At 50.6% G+C, this 18,209-nt stretch overlaps 1 protein-coding gene across 2 annotated transcripts in view; it reads left to right on the forward strand.

Annotated features, from left to right (window-relative positions):
• The window catches only part of ACOX3 (acyl-CoA oxidase 3, pristanoyl), a 57,109-nt gene that overhangs the window by 6,041 nt on the left and 32,859 nt on the right, over nt 1–18,209 (forward strand). Inside the window, exons 7-12 of one of the 2 annotated variants that reach the window (XM_077301892.1) lie at nt 1,115–1,211; nt 3,781–3,963; nt 4,633–4,752; nt 6,719–6,839; nt 8,947–9,069; nt 13,329–13,442. In XM_077301892.1, the coding sequence (XP_077158007.1) occupies nt 1,115–1,211; nt 3,781–3,963; nt 4,633–4,752; nt 6,719–6,839; nt 8,947–9,069; nt 13,329–13,442 (758 nt within the window). Of the gene's footprint in view, nt 1–1,114; nt 1,212–3,780; nt 3,964–4,629; nt 4,753–6,718; nt 6,840–8,946; nt 9,070–13,328; nt 13,443–18,209 lie in introns of both variants that reach the window. The other variant, XM_077301891.1, reaches the window with a different exon arrangement.

The raw sequence follows: 18,209 nt of genomic DNA on the forward strand, positions 1-18,209 counted from the left end.
GGACAGGGATCCTTAGCTGGTTGGTGTTGCTGGATCAAAGTGATCTCTGGGGAATGTATTCAGAGAGGCAGAGGTGAATCCACAAGCATCCTCACCTGATTTTTAAGAGTTCTGTCCCCAGTGGACGGAACACCCATTCCCAAACCAGCTTGGCTCAATCCATGGTGTTTCCTTTTGGTGTGGAGTGGTCTTGTTCACTCGCATCCGGGCCCTGCTTTGAGGGCTTTCATCATCTCCCTAGAATTAGGTGGAAAGAAGGACAGCAAAAGAGAGACAAGCTGCACCTCTTTCATTCTCTCTTCCATCCAGGGCCTGATGCAGCATGTCTCTCTTCTGCATTGCAAGAAGCTCATGCAGCAGCACAGACCTCATCTGCCAGTTCAGGGCGAGGCCTCTCTCCGGGGCTTGTGGGGTCCTGTCTGCTCATGCTGACGACTCCTAGAAAGGAGGCGGCCTCTCCAGAACATTTCCAAAGGAGGGAGTCCGAGCCGTCTTCAGCGGGGCAGCAGGGCTCAGGCCTCCCAAGGGCAGGGGTGGGGCTTGCAGCTTGGGGCTGTTTGCCTTGAGCCCCCTAGTGCTGCCACTTGGCTTGGGAGCCAGGCACCTAGCCAGAGTGGCCCCACCCATCCTGGATCTGTAAAAGAAATGGCTGTTGTGCCAAAGTTGTGAAAAGAGAAAATGATGGGGGGGGGGATAAGATCCCCTCCAGTGAGGCCTTCTGGGTCCCCTGGTCGCTGGGATGCTCTGCTTGCCAGGGCTTCCTTGGCTGTTGTGTCTTTGTGCATTCTGCATTTCTGTGCACTCAGATCCGTAGGGAGGGAGGGAGGGAGGGGGCCTGCAAGTGCCAGGCAGTGTGCGGCACAGAGAAATCTTCCTCACCGTCATGTTGAGACCGGTCCTCTGCTTCTTCTGCTCCCTCCCTCACGAGCCATGCCAAGCCCTTGATGCCAATGCCCTTGGGGGGAGGGAGGGAGGGAGGGGGAGGGGGGAGCTGGTGCCACGTGAAACGGCCGCATACTGAGGGACCACAAGGTCTTTGTGCGTCCAGCCTCTGATTTGGGGCTCCTGGGCCCCCCTGCGTCATCCTTGAGGGAATCCCTGTCTTTCCTTGTAGGTTTGTCATGTTCCACCATGTCAGGATACCCAAGGAAAACTTGCTGAATCGAACTGGAGACATCACAGCAGAGGGAACCTACGTGAGTGCCTATAAGGTAGGCATTGTTGCTTAACACCCATACTTAATCCCACAAGCCGATCAGGGCATTGTCCATCAACGCTTGTTACAAGAAATGAGGATTAAGAAGTTCGTCTTATTTATTTTTATTTTATATTTTATTTTTCGATTTTTAGCCCGCCACTCCCGTGAGTGGCTCATAGTGATCTACAAACTAATTATTACCCCCCAAAAGCCCATTAAAGCCCCCAAAACAATCACAGTATCAAGCGGCGAAAAAACCCCGCTCCCTACCCAACCTGCCGGTCCCCCCCACCTAGAGGAAAGGGAATAGGCCAGTGACCTGGCTCTGCCCACGATCTAATCTGCCCCAGCCTCAACCCAAGGCCTGGCAAAAGAGCTCCATTTTGCAGCTCCTGTGGAACTCCCCCGGGAGCTCATCCCCCACTGGGGGGGGGGGGCAGTATCAAAAAGGCCCTGTCCTGGGTCGGGACCAGGCACACTTTCCTTCGGCCGGGGAATTCCAACAGATTAGCACCCACAGAGCAAAGAGCCCCGGGAGGGGGGGGATAAGTAGGCAGGTGGTCTCTCAGGAATGTGAGGCCCAGGCCCTGTATGGCCTAAAGGTCAATATGAAAACTTTGCACCTAATCTGGGCCAGAGCTGGCAACCAGTGCAGCTGCCTCAGCACCAGCTGGATGTGGGCCCTCCGAGCTGTACCCATGAGGGCCCCAGCAGCTACATTCTGCACCAGCTGCAATTTCCGTATAAAAGACAAGGGTGGGCCCGCATAGAGCGCGTTACAGAAGTCTAGCCTGGAGGTGACGGTTTCATGAATCACTAGAGCCAAGCAGACCAAGGACATAGGGTGCAGATAGCCGAGGGTGGCGCAGGTGGAAAAATACAGTGTGGGCTACTCCCTGGGTCACTATTGATGACGCATCCACGATCACCCCCAAATTCTTGGCTGAGGGCAAGATCTTGAGCTGCACCCCAGCCAGGGTGATTAGGCGCGCTTCCTGATCTGCTCAGCCACAGGACCTCCGTCTTGGAGGGGTTGAGTTTCTGGCGACTCTACTCCAACCATCCAGCAACGGCTTCCAAACATCCAGGGAATGTATCTTGGGGGGGGGGGGGTCTGGGCAACGGTCCATGAGGAGATAGCGCTGGGTGCCACCTGCATATTGTTAACAACCCAGCCCATAACTTCGGGCCAGCTGGGCCAGAGGGGGCACAAAGATATTAAACAAAGCAGAGGAAGTGTCGCTCCCTGCAGAACTCCACAAAGGAGTTGATAGTGGCACAACAGCGGTGGCGGCGACGTCCCTCGGCCAAAGACTAGCCCCCCCTCCCCCCACCGGGCCTCAGTAAAATTGTCAAGCGTTGACCGGTCCCCGGTGATAATGAGGTTGGGGGCCACTGCAGTAAGGGATGGACCACTGCTGCCTTCAGAGCTTCTGGGAACTCTCCAGTAGAATGGGAGAGGTTGAGAATATCCCTCAGAGGCCCTCCTGTCCACTGGTCACTCGTCTTGAGCAGGGATCACGGACACAAGCGGTTGCCCTCTCTGACCCCAGCAAGTGGCTCACATCATATCGGGGAGCCACCCAAAGTCATCAAATGTATCCCGCCCCCCAGACGGCCAAGGGCCTCCGGCTCCTTGTTTGTATTAAATGCGGCCAGAAGGTCACAGCAGAGTGACAAGGGCCATTTTTTATTTATTTGAAAAAAAGCTGTATTTTTAGTCAGTGCAGCTATAAAACATTTGTTTTACTAGAATTAAAGCCCATTTATTAAAATGGGCAGGGCAGGGGCTGCCTGCGGAGGGAGGAGTGGGCGAAGCGTGCTGCCTGGCGGCCACGTGGGCCACTCGCGGCCAGCGGCATGGGTAGGGCTGGGGGGGGGCCTGTTGGGGGGGGGGCAATGGCAGCCAGCCACGCGCGTGCGTGGTGTCTCGGCTAAGAGTGGGGGGGAGCGGCCGTGGGCTAAGACTGGGGGGGGAGGGGGTGGCGAGTCTCAAGCGTTTGGGTTGGGGGGGGACCGGGACAGGTGGGTTGTTGGGAGGGAGGAAACCTTCGGCGAGCAACGTTGGTGGGGGGCTCCAGAGCTTGGACGGCTGGTAAAACTGTCAGTGCCGTGGCGAGCCCAAGGTCACCCAGCTGCTTGCATGTGGGGGAACGCAGAATTGAACCTGGCATGCCAGATTAGAAGTCCGCTCTCCTAACCACGACACCAAACTGGAAGTGATTTCCCCACACACACACATGCACCAAATATCTCCAGACACCAGCCTAGCCTGGAGGGAATTCACCTCCCATCCCACAGTGGCGATCAGCAATTCCCTGGGTCTGCAAGGAAGGGCCGCAAGAGACAACCACTGGCCATCCCCTCCTGCCCACCCCCTCCCCATCTGGCAGCCCAGGAGCTAGCAAGGTCTCCAGGATGTCTGCCTTAGGGGAGGACAGCCAGTTCCAGAACAGGGCGACTCTTCAGGCAAACCTCTTGTCTGGACTGAGCTTCACTTGTCTATTTTGGTCAATTGTTGCTGCTGATGGAAAAAGTTCTTAAATTGTGGGCTTTGTGTTTGTGTTGCCCTCCTTCCCCAGGACCTCAAGCAGCGCTTGGGAGCTTCGCTTGGTGCTTTGTCTAGTGGCAGAGTCATGATTATAGCCATGTCCGTTGTCAATCTGAAGCTTGCTGTATCGATAGCCGTCCGTTTCTCAGCTACTCGGCATCAGTTTGGACCAACCGATGAGAAGGAGATCCCCGTCCTTGAATATCAGATGCAGGTAGGAAGCAGACCTCTGTGAAGGGTTGAGGCACCTGATGAGCATCTGACGTAGACCACAGGACGCAGGTGGCACAGGCCTCTCTTGTTCTCTGGTGCCGTAACTGGACTTTGACTCTCCATGAAGTTGGCTGACCAGCATTATTGCTGGCTGGATGATTCTCATTGCCTCGTGAGCAAGACGTGGCAGGAGTGGGGAGGGAGGGAGGGAGGGAGGCAGGGAGGCTTCCAGGGCCAGAGGCTGACCTTGCCAAGGCTGAGGACACAGAATCAACTTAGCAAGCTGTGTTTTTCTCCTGTAGGAGTCAGCAAGATGACTGCCTAAGAATATTGTTCACGCTTTAGCGGTACAAAGGGATCTTGGCATCAATGTAGTTTTCCGTCTGAATCACTTTTGGGACGTGTTCCTGATAACTAAGACTTACTAAGACTCGTCTTTAAGAAGCTGAGCTCACTCAAAATTTAAACCGCAGGCTCCTGGGGGGCCGAAGTAATGTGGGGATGACTGATGTGGAGATTTCCGTGTACACAAATGTTATTGGGGGGTGGGGGCTGAGGTGTTGTTGTTTTGGGGGGGGGGGTGAATGTTTGTGAGGGTGTTTTGAAAAAGAACTCTTTCGTGCGCATCTCCTGGTTTTCCCTCATGCAAATTCCATTCTTATTTCAGCAGTGGCGGTTGGTTCCTTATTTGGCAGCTGTCTATGCCTTGGACTATTTCTCTAAGTCCTTATTTATGAACTTCATTGAATTCCACATCGGCCTTCTCATGAAGGACAAGAGTCCGGGGCAGGTGAGAGGCTTCTCGGCTGTTGGTTGTGTGGTGAGGCAGCCCCACTCCTTCCCGGGCTCAGCCTGGGCGTGCCAAGGTGCCTGGGGTGGGAGGCCCCCCGGAATGCTTCCTAGGCATGCAGAATACAGTCCCTGCCCCTGTTCTTGTGAGATGGGGGGCCCGGGGTGCCAGACTGGCTGCCAGGGCTGAAGGTTGCGGACCTTTATTGCCAAGGTTCTCCTGCCAGCAGGGGAGGGAGGTGGAAGAGAATGTGCTCCCAAACCGCTGCCTTGGCTCCATGACCCGGAGGTGGGTGTGGGCAGCAGTGCAGACACAACAGGGTTTTCAGCCCCATTGTAGCGTTATTCGCCCCTAGACATGGGGCAGTAACAGAATATTTCCAAAAGAAAATAAAGACATGGGTTCCAGCAAGGCAAATAGTTCTAAAGTACCCTTGAATACAGTTCCTGACCTAGAAGAAAGGATCTGGCTGATAATAGATACCCGCTGCCCTATTGACACCTTTGGGGGTAGCTTGGGATTTACCGGGATCAGGTGGGATTGACCTCATTGTCAAGAGGTGTGCAGAAACGCTGACTTGCTGCAGTAGCATCTGGTTTGGCCCCATTAATGACAGCTGAGCCCATTGTCCATGGACCCATGACAAGTCTTGGGGGGGGGGGGGGGAACATGGATTCCCCTCCGTTCTGTGCAGATGGATTCAGGTGGGCAGCTGTATTGGCCTGAAGCAACAGAACAAAGTCTGAGTCCAGTCAGGCACCTTTAAGACCAACCGAGCTTCATTCTGGGTCTAAGCTTGCGTGGGCACTGTGCAGCAACGGAATTATTCAGCCACATTCCCTCATATTGTTTCCAGTGGCTTGGTTGATGTTTGTGGGATACTCAGTCATGGTGCACATTCGATAGTGGGGCAAAAACCAATAAATGGTCAGAGAAGTGATCTGTCTCCTTGCAGTCATTCTGATCTGCTGTCATAGAATCATAGGATCCTGCACAATGCAGGAACATGCAACTTGCTGCCTACCCACCGTGACCCCAGATTCATGCCCAAGTGCCCCCACCAGGCATCTCAAGAGTCCAGCCTGGCCTGGGGGGAATCCTCCTCCCATCCCACAGCAGTGATCAGCAATTCCCTGGGTCTGCCGGGAAGGGCCCCAAGAGACAAACCCTGGCCCATCCCTCTGCCTCAGTTCATAAAAGCAGCATTTCTGTCAGATGGCTCTCGAGCCTCTGTGTAAAAATCTCCGGGGAAGGAGAACCCACCACCTCCCGAGGAAGCCTGTTCCACTGAGGGACCCCTCTAACTGTCAGGAACTTTCCCCCCAAGTCCCTTGATCTCGTTCGTTGGTTTGGTGAGCATTACCGTGATCTGCAATTTGCGGTGTGGCTGGATAGATTGTGAGATCCGTTCTTTTCTTCTTGTTTTCCAGACTAGCTGGGAGTTATAAAAAGGATCTTGCCCCATCCTCTTGAATCCGAGCATCCTTTATATTGCGCTCATGAAGCCTCTTATGCCCAGCAGGGGGGATGCTCTGTGGCGACGGGTCCTGGCTGGTCTCTCCACCAGAGAAGGCCGCTTCTCCCGAGGCTCCCCTGCAGCCACCGTCTGCCTCTTTCCCCTTGTGGCCACCCTGCCTCACCTAGTTTGCCTAGTGGCTGGGACTGGTGAGACCTTCAAAGCGTGAACTTTTTGTGCTTTGCTTTGTGAGTTTTCCTCCTTCACTAGGAAGAGGGTCATGCGAAGTTTTCAGAGAGTACTTGTTGGGAACCTGTGAGGCTTGCAGAGGCTGGAGGCCCTATCTTCTGCTCCTCACGGGCTGGCTGGCCGGTCCCCCCAACCACCCACCCACCCACCCACCCGCAGCACCTTGCAGGGAGACACTCTGATAGAGCAGAGGGACTTTGTTAGCTTATAAGGAGCCCTTGTACGTTGACTGCTGTATCCTTTAACTCCTTTGTGCATCAGGCTGAACTTGGGCGCGAGATACATGCCTTATCCACTTCGGGCAAGCCGCTGGCCTCCTGGCTCGCACAACAGGGAGCGCAGGAATGCCGAGAAGCCTGCGGGGGGCACGGCTATTTGGCCAGTAAGTTGGTTTTTTCATCATCATTTAAAAATCACACGTATAATTAAACTCTGCTTCTTACAAGTGGGGACCTGCAGTACTCATGTGGGGGACTCATGATGGAGGTGTCCGTGTGACAGCTGAGGATGGGAGCGGCCTGGCTGTCGTCTTCATCCCCAAGGCACGCAGGGCTGTCAGAACCAGCTGTAACACGGGGGGGAGAGAGAGAAATCTGCCTTAAAAGTCAGAAGTCTTTAAAGCAGGGGTAGTCAACCTGTGGTCCTCCAGATGTCCATGGACTACGATTCCCATGAGCCCCTGCCAGCAAACAAATTGTAGTCCATGGACATCTGGAGGACCACAGATTGGCTACCCCTGCTTTAAAGGAACTATTCTTTGGAGTTATCAGAATCAGCTGTACCCTGGGGGGGACCCTCCTTCTGAAAGCTCCCTGCCAAGGCTGAGAACCTTTAAAGAGATGCCCCCCCCCGCCCGCATTGTAGTTGATCACGCCAGCCTTGCGGTGCCTGCTACTCTAGTCAATGCTAATGCAAATGGTCCGCACACATTACATAGAAAAATACCACAACTCATAATGTTTTATTTCTTTAGATTTATAAACCACCCCCTTCCCTAAAGCAGAACAGCATCAAACCAAAAGCACATTCAGTCCACAACCGTAGGCCTGCTGGGAGAGCCTGCCAAGGTCAGTAAGCTCCAACAGGGCCCTGAGGCTTCCTGGGAGCTTGTCCCGCCAGGCAGGAGGCCAGCCCAAGGTCTCTGGGGCTGGGGACCACTGGCCTGGAGAATCGCTCCCTGCAGAAGCCCCCATCGGAGGCAGAGGCAGTGGTGTGACCGTTCTTCCCCAGTAGCTCTCTTCTGCCCCCAGCCCTGGAGAAAGGAGATGAACCGCTTGAAGGCAGCCCCCCACGTCTTAGCATCGACAAGGCGGCAGGCGGGAGGCTCACGATCTGCGTGTCAAACCCGGGCATAATGTGCAGCCATGCAAGCAGCGCTGACCCGCCTGGGCCCCACCCTGTGATATTGAAGAGCAGCTTCTGTGATGAGGTGCAATAAATTGACATGTATCTACAACTTGCAGGCCCGTTCTGTAGTTGATCATCCTCAGAAGTTATTCATAGTGGATCTTCCTCAAAAATGTAACTCTGTTTGATTTACAGCTGAACTTTGACAAGAGTCCAGTCAGGCACCTTTAAGACCAACCAAGATTTATTCAGGGCGGGAGCTTTCGAGTGCAAGCACCCTTCTTCAGACTATGATCTTCTTACATGACAGGGAATATATAGCAAAAATCAATTCTGTTGCATCAGTAGACTGTGTCACCACCAAATACAGCCAATGATAATCCTTTGTCAAAACAGCCAATCAATCCCCTGGAATTCAGTGGGCTTTACAAAGAGAAACCAAAATGCTGTTATCAGAGATCAAAGGACCTCTCCGTAGGATAATGTGACTGTAAGAGGAAACTCTGAGTTTGGCTCCCTGGCCTTGGGAGAGTGAGCAGCAATTCCCTGGGAGGCCACATTCGCCCCCTACTGCGGGTTAAGCAGAGGCCCTCTCAGGCGCCCCTCTGCTGCGGGCAGTGAGTAGTGGCAGCCTCTGCTGCGGGGCCCGCCATTCTGACCTCTGCGTGGGGTAGTGAGCTCCGGTGGCCTCCGGTGCCACCGCCCACTGGTCTGCAGAATCCTCCACGCCGGGGCGGGAGTGCTGGTGGCCTCTGCTGTGGGGGCTCACCTTTCTGGTCAGCCTCCCTGCAGGGCGAGGCACACTACCAGCCTCCCGTCCTGGGTGGCAAGAGCGGTCAGGGAGAGGGGCCCCTGCCACCCCCTTCCTGCCCCCCCGCAGCAAGACCTGAAGGGGGGGCCTTTTAAAGCGGGCTTCACCCCGAGTTAACCATAAAATACAGCGGCCATAAATAACAGCGGTCCCTTTTTGCAGCCTTTCCAAGGCTTTCCTTTGCTCACAGGTTTGCCACTAGCGGGGAGCAGCCCGCCCCCCTGCAACGCAGCATGTCCGTAGTGGGCTGCTTTGTATACCGTCTGCTGAGGCTGCAGCTTGAAAATCCAACGTGTTGTTTGCATGTGTTTCTCTCCCCAACCCCATAAAGTGAACCGTCTCGGTGAGATCCGTGATGACAACGACCCAAACTGCACGTATGAAGGAGACAACAACGTCCTGCTGCAGCAAACCAGCAACTACTTGCTCAGCTGGATGACTGCCAGGCGCCAAGGTGAGTGCCTAGACCAGCCTGAGGCGGCTGGGAGGGACCCCGGGAGGAAGTCCGCCAGGGGCCAGAGCCAGGGGCCAGAGCCAGGGGCCAGGCGGTTCGCCAAGGCAGCCTCCTGGGGCGGGCGGGGGGGGGGCTTCTGACGAGCACAGGTGGCCGTGCCTGCCTTCTGCTGGCTGCACTTTCCTCCCCCTCTGCTGCCCTGGCCCTCCAGGCGAACTCTTCCTGCGCAAGGAAGGCAAGTTGAGCCAGAATGTTCCTTCCTTCTCAGCGGCTTGCTTAAAATGCTGATGGGCGGCCCCTTGCAAGTGGGGATCACTCCCTGCCCTGTTCTTCTTGTGTCCGTTCTCTGTGGATGGGGGTCTTCTTACCATCTGCAGTTGTTGGTCAAGGGTGAGGGAAACTGCCAGCCAGAACCTTCCACACTCCAGTCATTCCTACAGCAGATAGTCTCCAAGGTACATGATGTTTTCTCCAGTCATTCCGGCTGAGGTGTCATTCGGCTTTGGGGGCGTGATTGGTGGATGGCGCCAGAGGGTTGGTGAGTGCCGGTGAATGCTGCCCCCCCCTCCCCGCCAAGAATTGAAGCCAGGGTCCCGTTTCTAGGAGACCCACAGTCTGGCCCTCCAGTCACTGCTGCTGCTCATGGCTGCCCGCCATTCAGCCCGCTGTGGTCATGGCCATCCTTACATCCACTGACAGGGCGTCCCACATTTTAATTATTAATCTTCCTTGGAATCACAGAGGTCCTTCCTTCCTTCTGCCTGTCTTGAAGCTCCACTTGCGTTGTGATGGGGGAAGGCAAAATGGTCTCCCTGTGCCCTTTCTGGACTCCAGGCTGCACTTGTGTCACGGTCACCCTCGTCCCTCTGGCTGCAGAGAGCCCTCGATGCCCCCATCCACAAGAGCCGCATGGCTGCTGCATGGCCTGCCCCATGGCAGGTGCTGGACGATTGCTCTTGCACACGGAGGGTGATCTCTCCCTGGCACTGGACCGAGGGAAGAGGCTTCCTTTCGCCAGGGGGAAAAGAGAGTAAGCTGGCCGAGGCACTTGGAGGGGAGCAAGGTGGAGGAGTGACTGGCTGGCTTCTTCAACAGAGATCCTTCTGAAGGTCTTTACAGTCTACCTTGCTTTTTACCATCCTTTATAATTTCGTATCCTTTGCAAACTTGGCTGCTATGCTCACTCCAGTTCCAGATCATTTAATTAGCAAATTAAATAGCACCAGTCCTTCTGACACTCACTGTTCCCTCCCCCCCCCCCATTTATGCCTGCTGTGCCCCCTTCCTCTTGTTTAACTTGTCATTAATTCTGAAGGGAACCTGCCCACTAATCCCATAACAGCCAAGATGAATCAGTCTCCATTTCATTCCTTCTTCCCTGCTTTTCTCCCTGGTGGAAACGCCGAGACCCCTGCCTCATTCTCGTCTCCAGAGTCAGAATCACACAGAGCTGGGAGGCTCATGCCCAAAGGGCTATCCAGCCCAGCCCCTCCCCCATCTCCTTGGGCACTTAAAAAGCACACACTCTTTTAAAATATAATTTTATTAAAGTTTTTCAATGCGTAAAAGGAAAACAAAGTTTTAGAGTAGAAAGAACAAGAGAGAATAGAAAGGAAGATAAAAGTATAGCAAGAACAGACTTAATAAACCATGATATAAATGTATTCTGAATTTACCCATATTCTTCATCTCACCAGTTGCCATAAAAAGCACACAATAGGTGTTCATCCTGTCTCCTTAAAAAACTTTCAATGAAGGCGATGCCATCACCCTCCGAGGCAGCATATTTCATCTACTGACAGCCCTCACCATCAGAAAATGTTTTCGAGTATTTAAGTGAACCCTCTTTTCTCATAATTTGAACCCATGGCTCCTAGTCCTTGTCTCTAAAGCAGCAGTAAACAAATTGGCCCTCTCTGCAACATGCCTGCCTTTTACATAATTAAACACAGCTCTCCTATCACCCCTGGCCCTCTTCTCCAAGCTACACATATCCTACTCCAGCTTTTCTCTCATGCAAGCAGCATCAGGCATTCTAGCTCATTTCCAAGGATCCTAAAGAGATCTGGCTCTCAATTAAAAAAAAATTTTTTTTAATTATATATAAAGTGTTTACAGAAAGATGGAAAAAGAAAAGAACGACCAGCTACCAAAGTAATTGTTGATACATATTGATACATATGAGAATATAGTCTGTTATTATCTTAAGAAGTATATAGTCAGTTCCCATCGCATACCAGCCCCAACCTAAAAGTTACTACTGTCTTTCTTAAGAAAGTCCAGGTAATTGCTCCACTGTTCGTCATAATCTTCAGGTGGTCACAAACAATGGAATTGTGCTCTTTTCCATAATATATCTGCTGGTAAATCTTGAAAGATTTGTGCTTCTTGATCCACCAATTTCTGCCTTTTGTAACCAAAACATTTATCTCGTCCGGAGATGCCCAAGGACGTGTAAGAAGTAACACTTTGGTTTATGGCACCTGGTGCCCCTCTCCCCCCTCCCTTGGGAACCTTCAAGGTTTGGGCGGGAGATTACCATTGAAAAGGGGTGGCAAATGTGATTTCAGGCAGAATTGACTTTTCTAGCTTAGGTGTCTGAAGTAACTTCTCAATAAACGCTTTCTTTTAAAGAAGCTTGTTGTGAGTTCTTGCAACGCTTGACACCTGGCTTTAAAGAAAGAGAAAGCGAACAGAGAACTCACAGTCTTTGTTTTGATAATTCACCAGACTGCCGCTCCTTATGTTGATTGTTCAAGCTGGGAAGAGAGAGCCTGAGAAGAATGCAGGATTTTATGCGGCTGGTTGTTTCAAGATTAGAAAGTTGTTTTCGAGAGCGGCGCCATTATAGCCCCGAGCACAGGCAGCGGTGGTGATCTGGAGAACTTAGTCTCCACGGATCTGTAGGACCCTCGGGATGCTGTTCCCAGCTCCTGGGGCAACCAGCGAGCGAGATTTGCACACCTTGCTCAGGTCTGCCAGGTGCTTCTGCTCCTGGCCCTCTGCTTGGCTCGGGAGCCCGTTACAGAACGGGCTAGCACGGCGCTATCTTTCTCTCCTCCCCCTGGCTCTCAATTTTGTGTTAACTTCTTCTGATGTCCCCTTATTTATGAAACGTTTACTCATTTGAAATCAAATGTGATTGTTTTGGACTGTGGGGGGGGGGGGCAACTATCCATTGTGAACTATGCCCAGCAGTTCCAAGGCACAGTCATTCATAGTATCTAGAGAACTTTCTTGTAGCATGACTTGAAAACACTGTCATCCTTTCCACAGCCCAACATTTTGTTGGGTGACCTCAAGATAATGGTTGACAGAGATCCCTGATGCCACCTTGGATCTGCTGATGTAAGGAGACATTTCTTGGAAACCTCGTGCATGTGAAGCATAGGATTACATGGCAACTTCCTCAGCCAATTATATATGTTATGAACAATAATTAGAGCATGAAGCTTGTGCCCTAGTGTCAGGTCCCTGCTGTGGCCTCAGTAAGTAATTATTATTTAAAATTGTTATTATTATTTAATAAATGTATATTCTGCCCTCCCATGCAGCTCAAGTCGGTAAAGAAAAAGAATTTCTTTATTATAAAAGGCAAAAGAACAAGGCACAAGGCTTTTCCTTGCTAAAACTGAAAGGCAGTTATATAACCATACTTTTATGTAAACGTCCCCCCCCCTGCCCCCAATTCTAGTCTTGGCGTGCTTGTTGATATGCCGGGCTGTCATTTTCCCTGGCCAGTTTTCTCAGAGGAAAGTGCATACTAACTCCCAGATACTGTAAGCATTCCTAAGAGCACCAATCAGTCCTGCAAGGTCAAGGTCACAACTGTGATGAAAAGAACTAAGCTAAAAAAAAGCACTACATAACTAAAACAAAGGTTAAACACAGGTTAAAGGAAACATCATTTAGCTATAGCATGGCACATGTCAAAAATCATAAAACAGGTCAAGCAGAACAGTACATACAAAAAAAATCAGGAGAGCATTACATGCTAAGATCACAAAAAATAGGCTCTTAACACCTGGAATGTAAAATTAGCTGCTGTTTCCAGCTTAGACTTTAGGACATTCTTCAAAAAAGGAAAGACCCCCCCCCCCCCAGAAGTATGGCTGTGGTGTGAAGAGGAATGCATGCTTGAGCCTGCAGAGAAAACAGCTTCTTAGGGAGAAGAATGGATAGACCTCTCCGTGACTTTCAAAGTTGATGCTGCTTGGCTCTTCATGCCTTCTCAATTGGTATTTGGGTTGCTGTTTCAGACAGGGGTCCCATGACATCACCCTTGGGTTCCTTGGATTATTTGGAAGGATACGACCAGATTCTTCACCAGAAATTCACCGTGTCAAATGTTCTTGACTGCATGGATGCTTCAGGTAACTTCCCATTTCACCTGCTTTGGTTTTCAGTGGGGCCTCTTCTTCTTCAAGTCATTTGTGTTTTCTGCTTTTGAGGTGTTGTACTTGGCAGTATCTGTGTTACAGGGGAGAGAAGAAGAGTTGGTTCTTAGATGCCGCTTTTCTCTACCCGAAGGAGTCTCAAAGCAGCTTAGAGTCGCCTTCCCTTTCCTCTCCCCACAAAAGACACCCTGTGAGGGAGGAGAGGCTGAGAGAGCCCTGAGATTACTGAAGAAGAAGAAGAGTTGGTTCTTAGATGCCGCTTTTCCCTACCCGAAGGAGGCTCAAAGTGGCTTCCAATTGCCTTCCCATTCCTCTCCCCACATCAGACACCCTGTGGGGTGGGTGAGGCTGAGAGAGCCCTGATATCACTGCTTGGTCAGAACAGTTTTAGCAGTGCCGTGGCGAGCCCAAGGTCACCCAGCTGGCTGCATGTGGGGGAGCAAGGAATCAGACCTGGCTCGCCAGATTAGAAGTTGGCACTCCTAACCACTGCACCAAGCTGGCTACACCACGAAGCTGCTGTCACCCTTAATCATTTGCCCAGCATTGGGAATGGGTTTAGTCTCAGGGATTGAGGCTTGAATCCCTTTGGTTTGTAGTAGGGTTGGGTGCTTCAGCATCCAAAGTGCCTGCCCCTCCCCTCCCCCCGAGTTTGATGTTATAGGACAAATGGGAAAGCCTTGAGGCACTCTGTCGTGCAACATGGTCTCAACCAGCCATTTTCAACCCTTTGACTTTGCGGTAACCCCCAAAATGTTTTGCAGACTTCAGGGTAACCCTGAAGTGATGTCACAGCTACACCTCCCTGCCACACCCCCGGAAGAGACATATCACCAGAAATAACTCTACCCAGCCAACCCCCCAACCAACCAACTCCAAGGAGGGGTAGCCTCCCCTTCCTCCAAAACACCCACACATTGTAAAAAGAAACCAAAAAAACCCTGAAAGAACCCACCCCGCCTCAAGAGGACTCTTCGCTCTCTGGCCTCCACCTGCCGCCCCCACGCCAACCAGGGGGGAGGAGTCTCGGCCCACAAGGGATTCCATGGCTGGTGCTCCTCCCCTTCCCAGCCTCTCCAGGGCCATACCTGGAAACCACTCTGGGTCCTTTAAAATAATCTTTTAATTAACAGAAATTCTCTGCTGGTGCTCTGATGTGAGCCTGGGGTCACCTGTAACCCTGGTTGGGAGCCAGAGGCCTACGCAGTGCTTAAGGCTGTATCCTTAGACATTTTTCATGTGTTGAAAACAAATCAAAAAAATGTTACTATACATTTTTACACTGTAAGTTCTTAATTACAGGAGTTGACCACCAAAACCTTTGGAAATATAGGAGTTTTAAAACAATATGGCATAGCAGTTTCATCTGCTTTGGCTTACATTTATTTAAAACTTATATAAAATACTTTTCAATTTCTGGACACAGGCTATCTATCTTGAGTAGATGTGCTGAAAAATAAAAATCCTTAAAATGTAACTTGCAGAAAAGGCATCTCCCTTTCTTTTCCTTCTGAAGGTACTGCCGTCCGTCCCCCCCCATCCTTCCAAGCACAGAGGCCTTGGCCACACTCCTTTCCTCAACTAGAGGGGGGGAGGCGGCAGGGAGGGGATCAGTGTTATATTCAGCCCTGGGATGGGATAGATCCTCCCGCAGGGACGACCTTAGAACAAAAGGAAAAACTTCCAAATTATAAAGTTGCTTTTGATTATAAAGTTGCTTTTGATGATGTACTGAAACTAGTTGTTTTCATGGACTACAACTGTCTCTTACAAATCAAGGAGTAAAATGCCTTCAACAGCATTTAAAAGGATGTGTTCTGGTGGTGAATAACGCTGTCTTGTCTTATTTGCAAGGAACACTGCAGGTTTTTTTTCACAAATCACACCATAGGATCCAAGGAGGGAGACTTTTCTTTGGTCTACTCAGATTAACATTATTAGGCCATAAATGCCAGTAATTTGTGATTTCCTTAATCCTTCTCAGGTCATCAATCAATACTCATTTTACTTTGACACATTACAAAAGCTGAATAGCACAGCTGACTTACATTCCGAAATACTTTTAGAGAGACGAATAAAAAAACGTGTCCAGCTCTATAAACCTGAACTAGCGGGAACGTCACTCAACCCTTGGATGTCTAGCAGTCCTCCTGCCGTGCAATGCCATTCCTTTAACGATGTGTACAACACTCCTCTTTTACCTGGATGTCACTCACTTTATATAGTATTTTAAACCTCCACAAAAGGCACTCCTGCCATGGTGAGGCTTCGTTGGGAGGGCTTGCTACAGCAAAAGCCAGCAAAACATCCGTAAAAGCACAGCTTGCAGTTGCACATAAAAAGTCCCAATTTTGTTTTTTTGTTTACATCCAACTGGTGTGATCTTGGCCCCACATTTAATCTGAGGGTTTCAACTAGAGGCACTTACTGGCCAAAATAACTGGGGGGGGGGGGGCTTCTTGACCAATAACATCTTCAGTTTCTGTTTCCTTAACAATATTTGCCAGCAATGCCAAAAACTGCTCTCATGGCACTTTCCCCCACAGAATGTGACCAGACATGCAGAGTCTTACAAGTCTTGTAGCTCCCTAACTCCCTGGAAATTTTTAAACCAAAAAGATCCTCTCCCTCTCCACCCAAACTGAATGGGAGCAAATAAGATGTACTAGCACCCAATCAAACCAACTCCAGACTGGGTAACCCTGAGATGGAGTAAGCCGATTGGGGCCATCGTTGTGGAATCCCAACCCAGCTGAAATTACCACACACACACACACATACACACACACACAAAATCAAATCAATCCACCTGAAACTGGAAAAACCAAAGGTTCCAAAACCAAAGGGGATTAGGGATCCCAATAATAAGCAGAAGAGAAAGAGACAGCGGTGGGAGGAGGCTGGACAATAGAAGGAGCTTGAGATATGACCGTGCTCGAACCCCTTCTAACCTCGCCCCATCTCTCAAGCCACTAGGGTGGAGGCAAAGGGCCACCTCCGACACTAATGCTGTGCAACGCCAGGTCAATTAACAGCAAAGCCTCCATCCTGCAAACTTACTTTGCAGAGCATGGGATAGATGGACGACCTCCGACGCCCTGTCAGCAGCGTTTGACACAGTAGATCATGAGCACATGTTATTTATATTATAAATGTGGTATTGTAATCTTTTGATGTTTTACTGAAAGTTACTTTGATGTTACAATCTGTATAACGTTCCATGTAAGTAAATAAATAAATCTTTATACTGCTCCGCGGTATAAATAAAAGCCTAGGGGGGCTGGGGGGGGGGCTCAGTCCGGAATACCTTACAGGGGCCAACAGAGGGGCCATTCAGAAGGCACGCACAGCTCTGTGCCCCATGCCAATGCCTGGGGACTTGTGGGGGAGGATTCAGGGGGGCAGGGGGGCAGGGCTGCCCCGGCCCCTTCAAAGCCCATCCTTATGGACGGGTTTTGAAGCCTAGTAAATAAATAAAATAAAAAATCTCCCAGCAAACCCCACTAACTTACATGGTGGAAACCAGCAAATCAGGGACTATGAGAGGAGGGAGAGGAAGCCCTTGATTCTCACCCTCTTTTCATTTGGCACACACCTAAAATTACTTCTTAACATCCAGAATCGGAGGTATATTTAGCACTCTCCAATTAAAATTGAAACCTAACATACAAGGACACATGCAGTTGGTGAAACTAAAAGTCTTTTGGATGTCTCAGAATTCGGTGTGAGGCACATTTGCCATCTTGCCAACAAATCTGATAAAAGCCAAAATGTTTTTAACGGCATGACCCCAGAAATAACTCTAAGAGCCCCCAATTAGCAACACCTTCAGTACATTGATTCATTTGGCTTCTTCACTGGAAGCATTAGAGCATTATGTGGGGAGTGACAAGATTTCAGTTTTCCAACAGCAAGCATTGACTCAATAGCAAATTTTAACCCCTTTGTGTCTTCCAGGGACATGGGAAACTGTTTTAGAGCCACTGGCTTCTTATCCTTAGGGATTTCTCCTTTCCAAGATCCAGCAGTCTCCTGCCATTCCTCCCAAATTCTTCCAGAATTGGGGACTGCACAGGCAGCCTGACCTAGCATCTATCTTTTCCCATTCCCATGCAAGACACATCACTTCTCCATCCGCCTTCCAAACTAGGTGTTAGCCTGCGCCGGTGAGAATTCAACCTAAGCCTCAGCCCCATCCCGTTGATCTCTAGCTGCCCTGCATCGGCACAGTCCAGGGCCAGCTCCATGGCTCTGACCCTCTCCCTCGTAGGACCTGCAAACTGCCCATCTGCTTCCCAGGTCGCCGGCCTTCCCAGGAGCTCTAACATGAAATGGGCGGTATAGAAATCTAAATAAAATAAATAAATAAAACATTGCCCCCCTCCAAAGGGCTACATCACGAAAGAGGGAGGAGGGAGTCCACATACACATGCATGTAATTTTTGTACAGCAGTTTCTAGAAACAAATAATGGAATTTTCCAATTTATAGTCCTCTGACCGTTTGAAATTAACTCATCTTGTTTTACCCATGCAATAATTCTTTTCCATGCATAGACAGGAGGTTTCCCTTCAGATCATAGAATCATAGAATCATAGAGTTGGAAGGGGCCATACAGGCCATCTAGTCCAACCCCCTGCTCAATGCAGGATCAGCCCAAAGCATCCTAAAGCATACAAGAAAAGTGTGTATCCAACCTTTGCTTGAAGACTGCCAGTGAGGGGGAGCTCACCACCTCCTTAGG

Source organism: Paroedura picta, chromosome 10, assembly GCF_049243985.1.
Source record: "Paroedura picta isolate Pp20150507F chromosome 10, Ppicta_v3.0, whole genome shotgun sequence".
NCBI lineage: Eukaryota > Metazoa > Chordata > Lepidosauria > Squamata > Gekkonidae > Paroedura > Paroedura picta.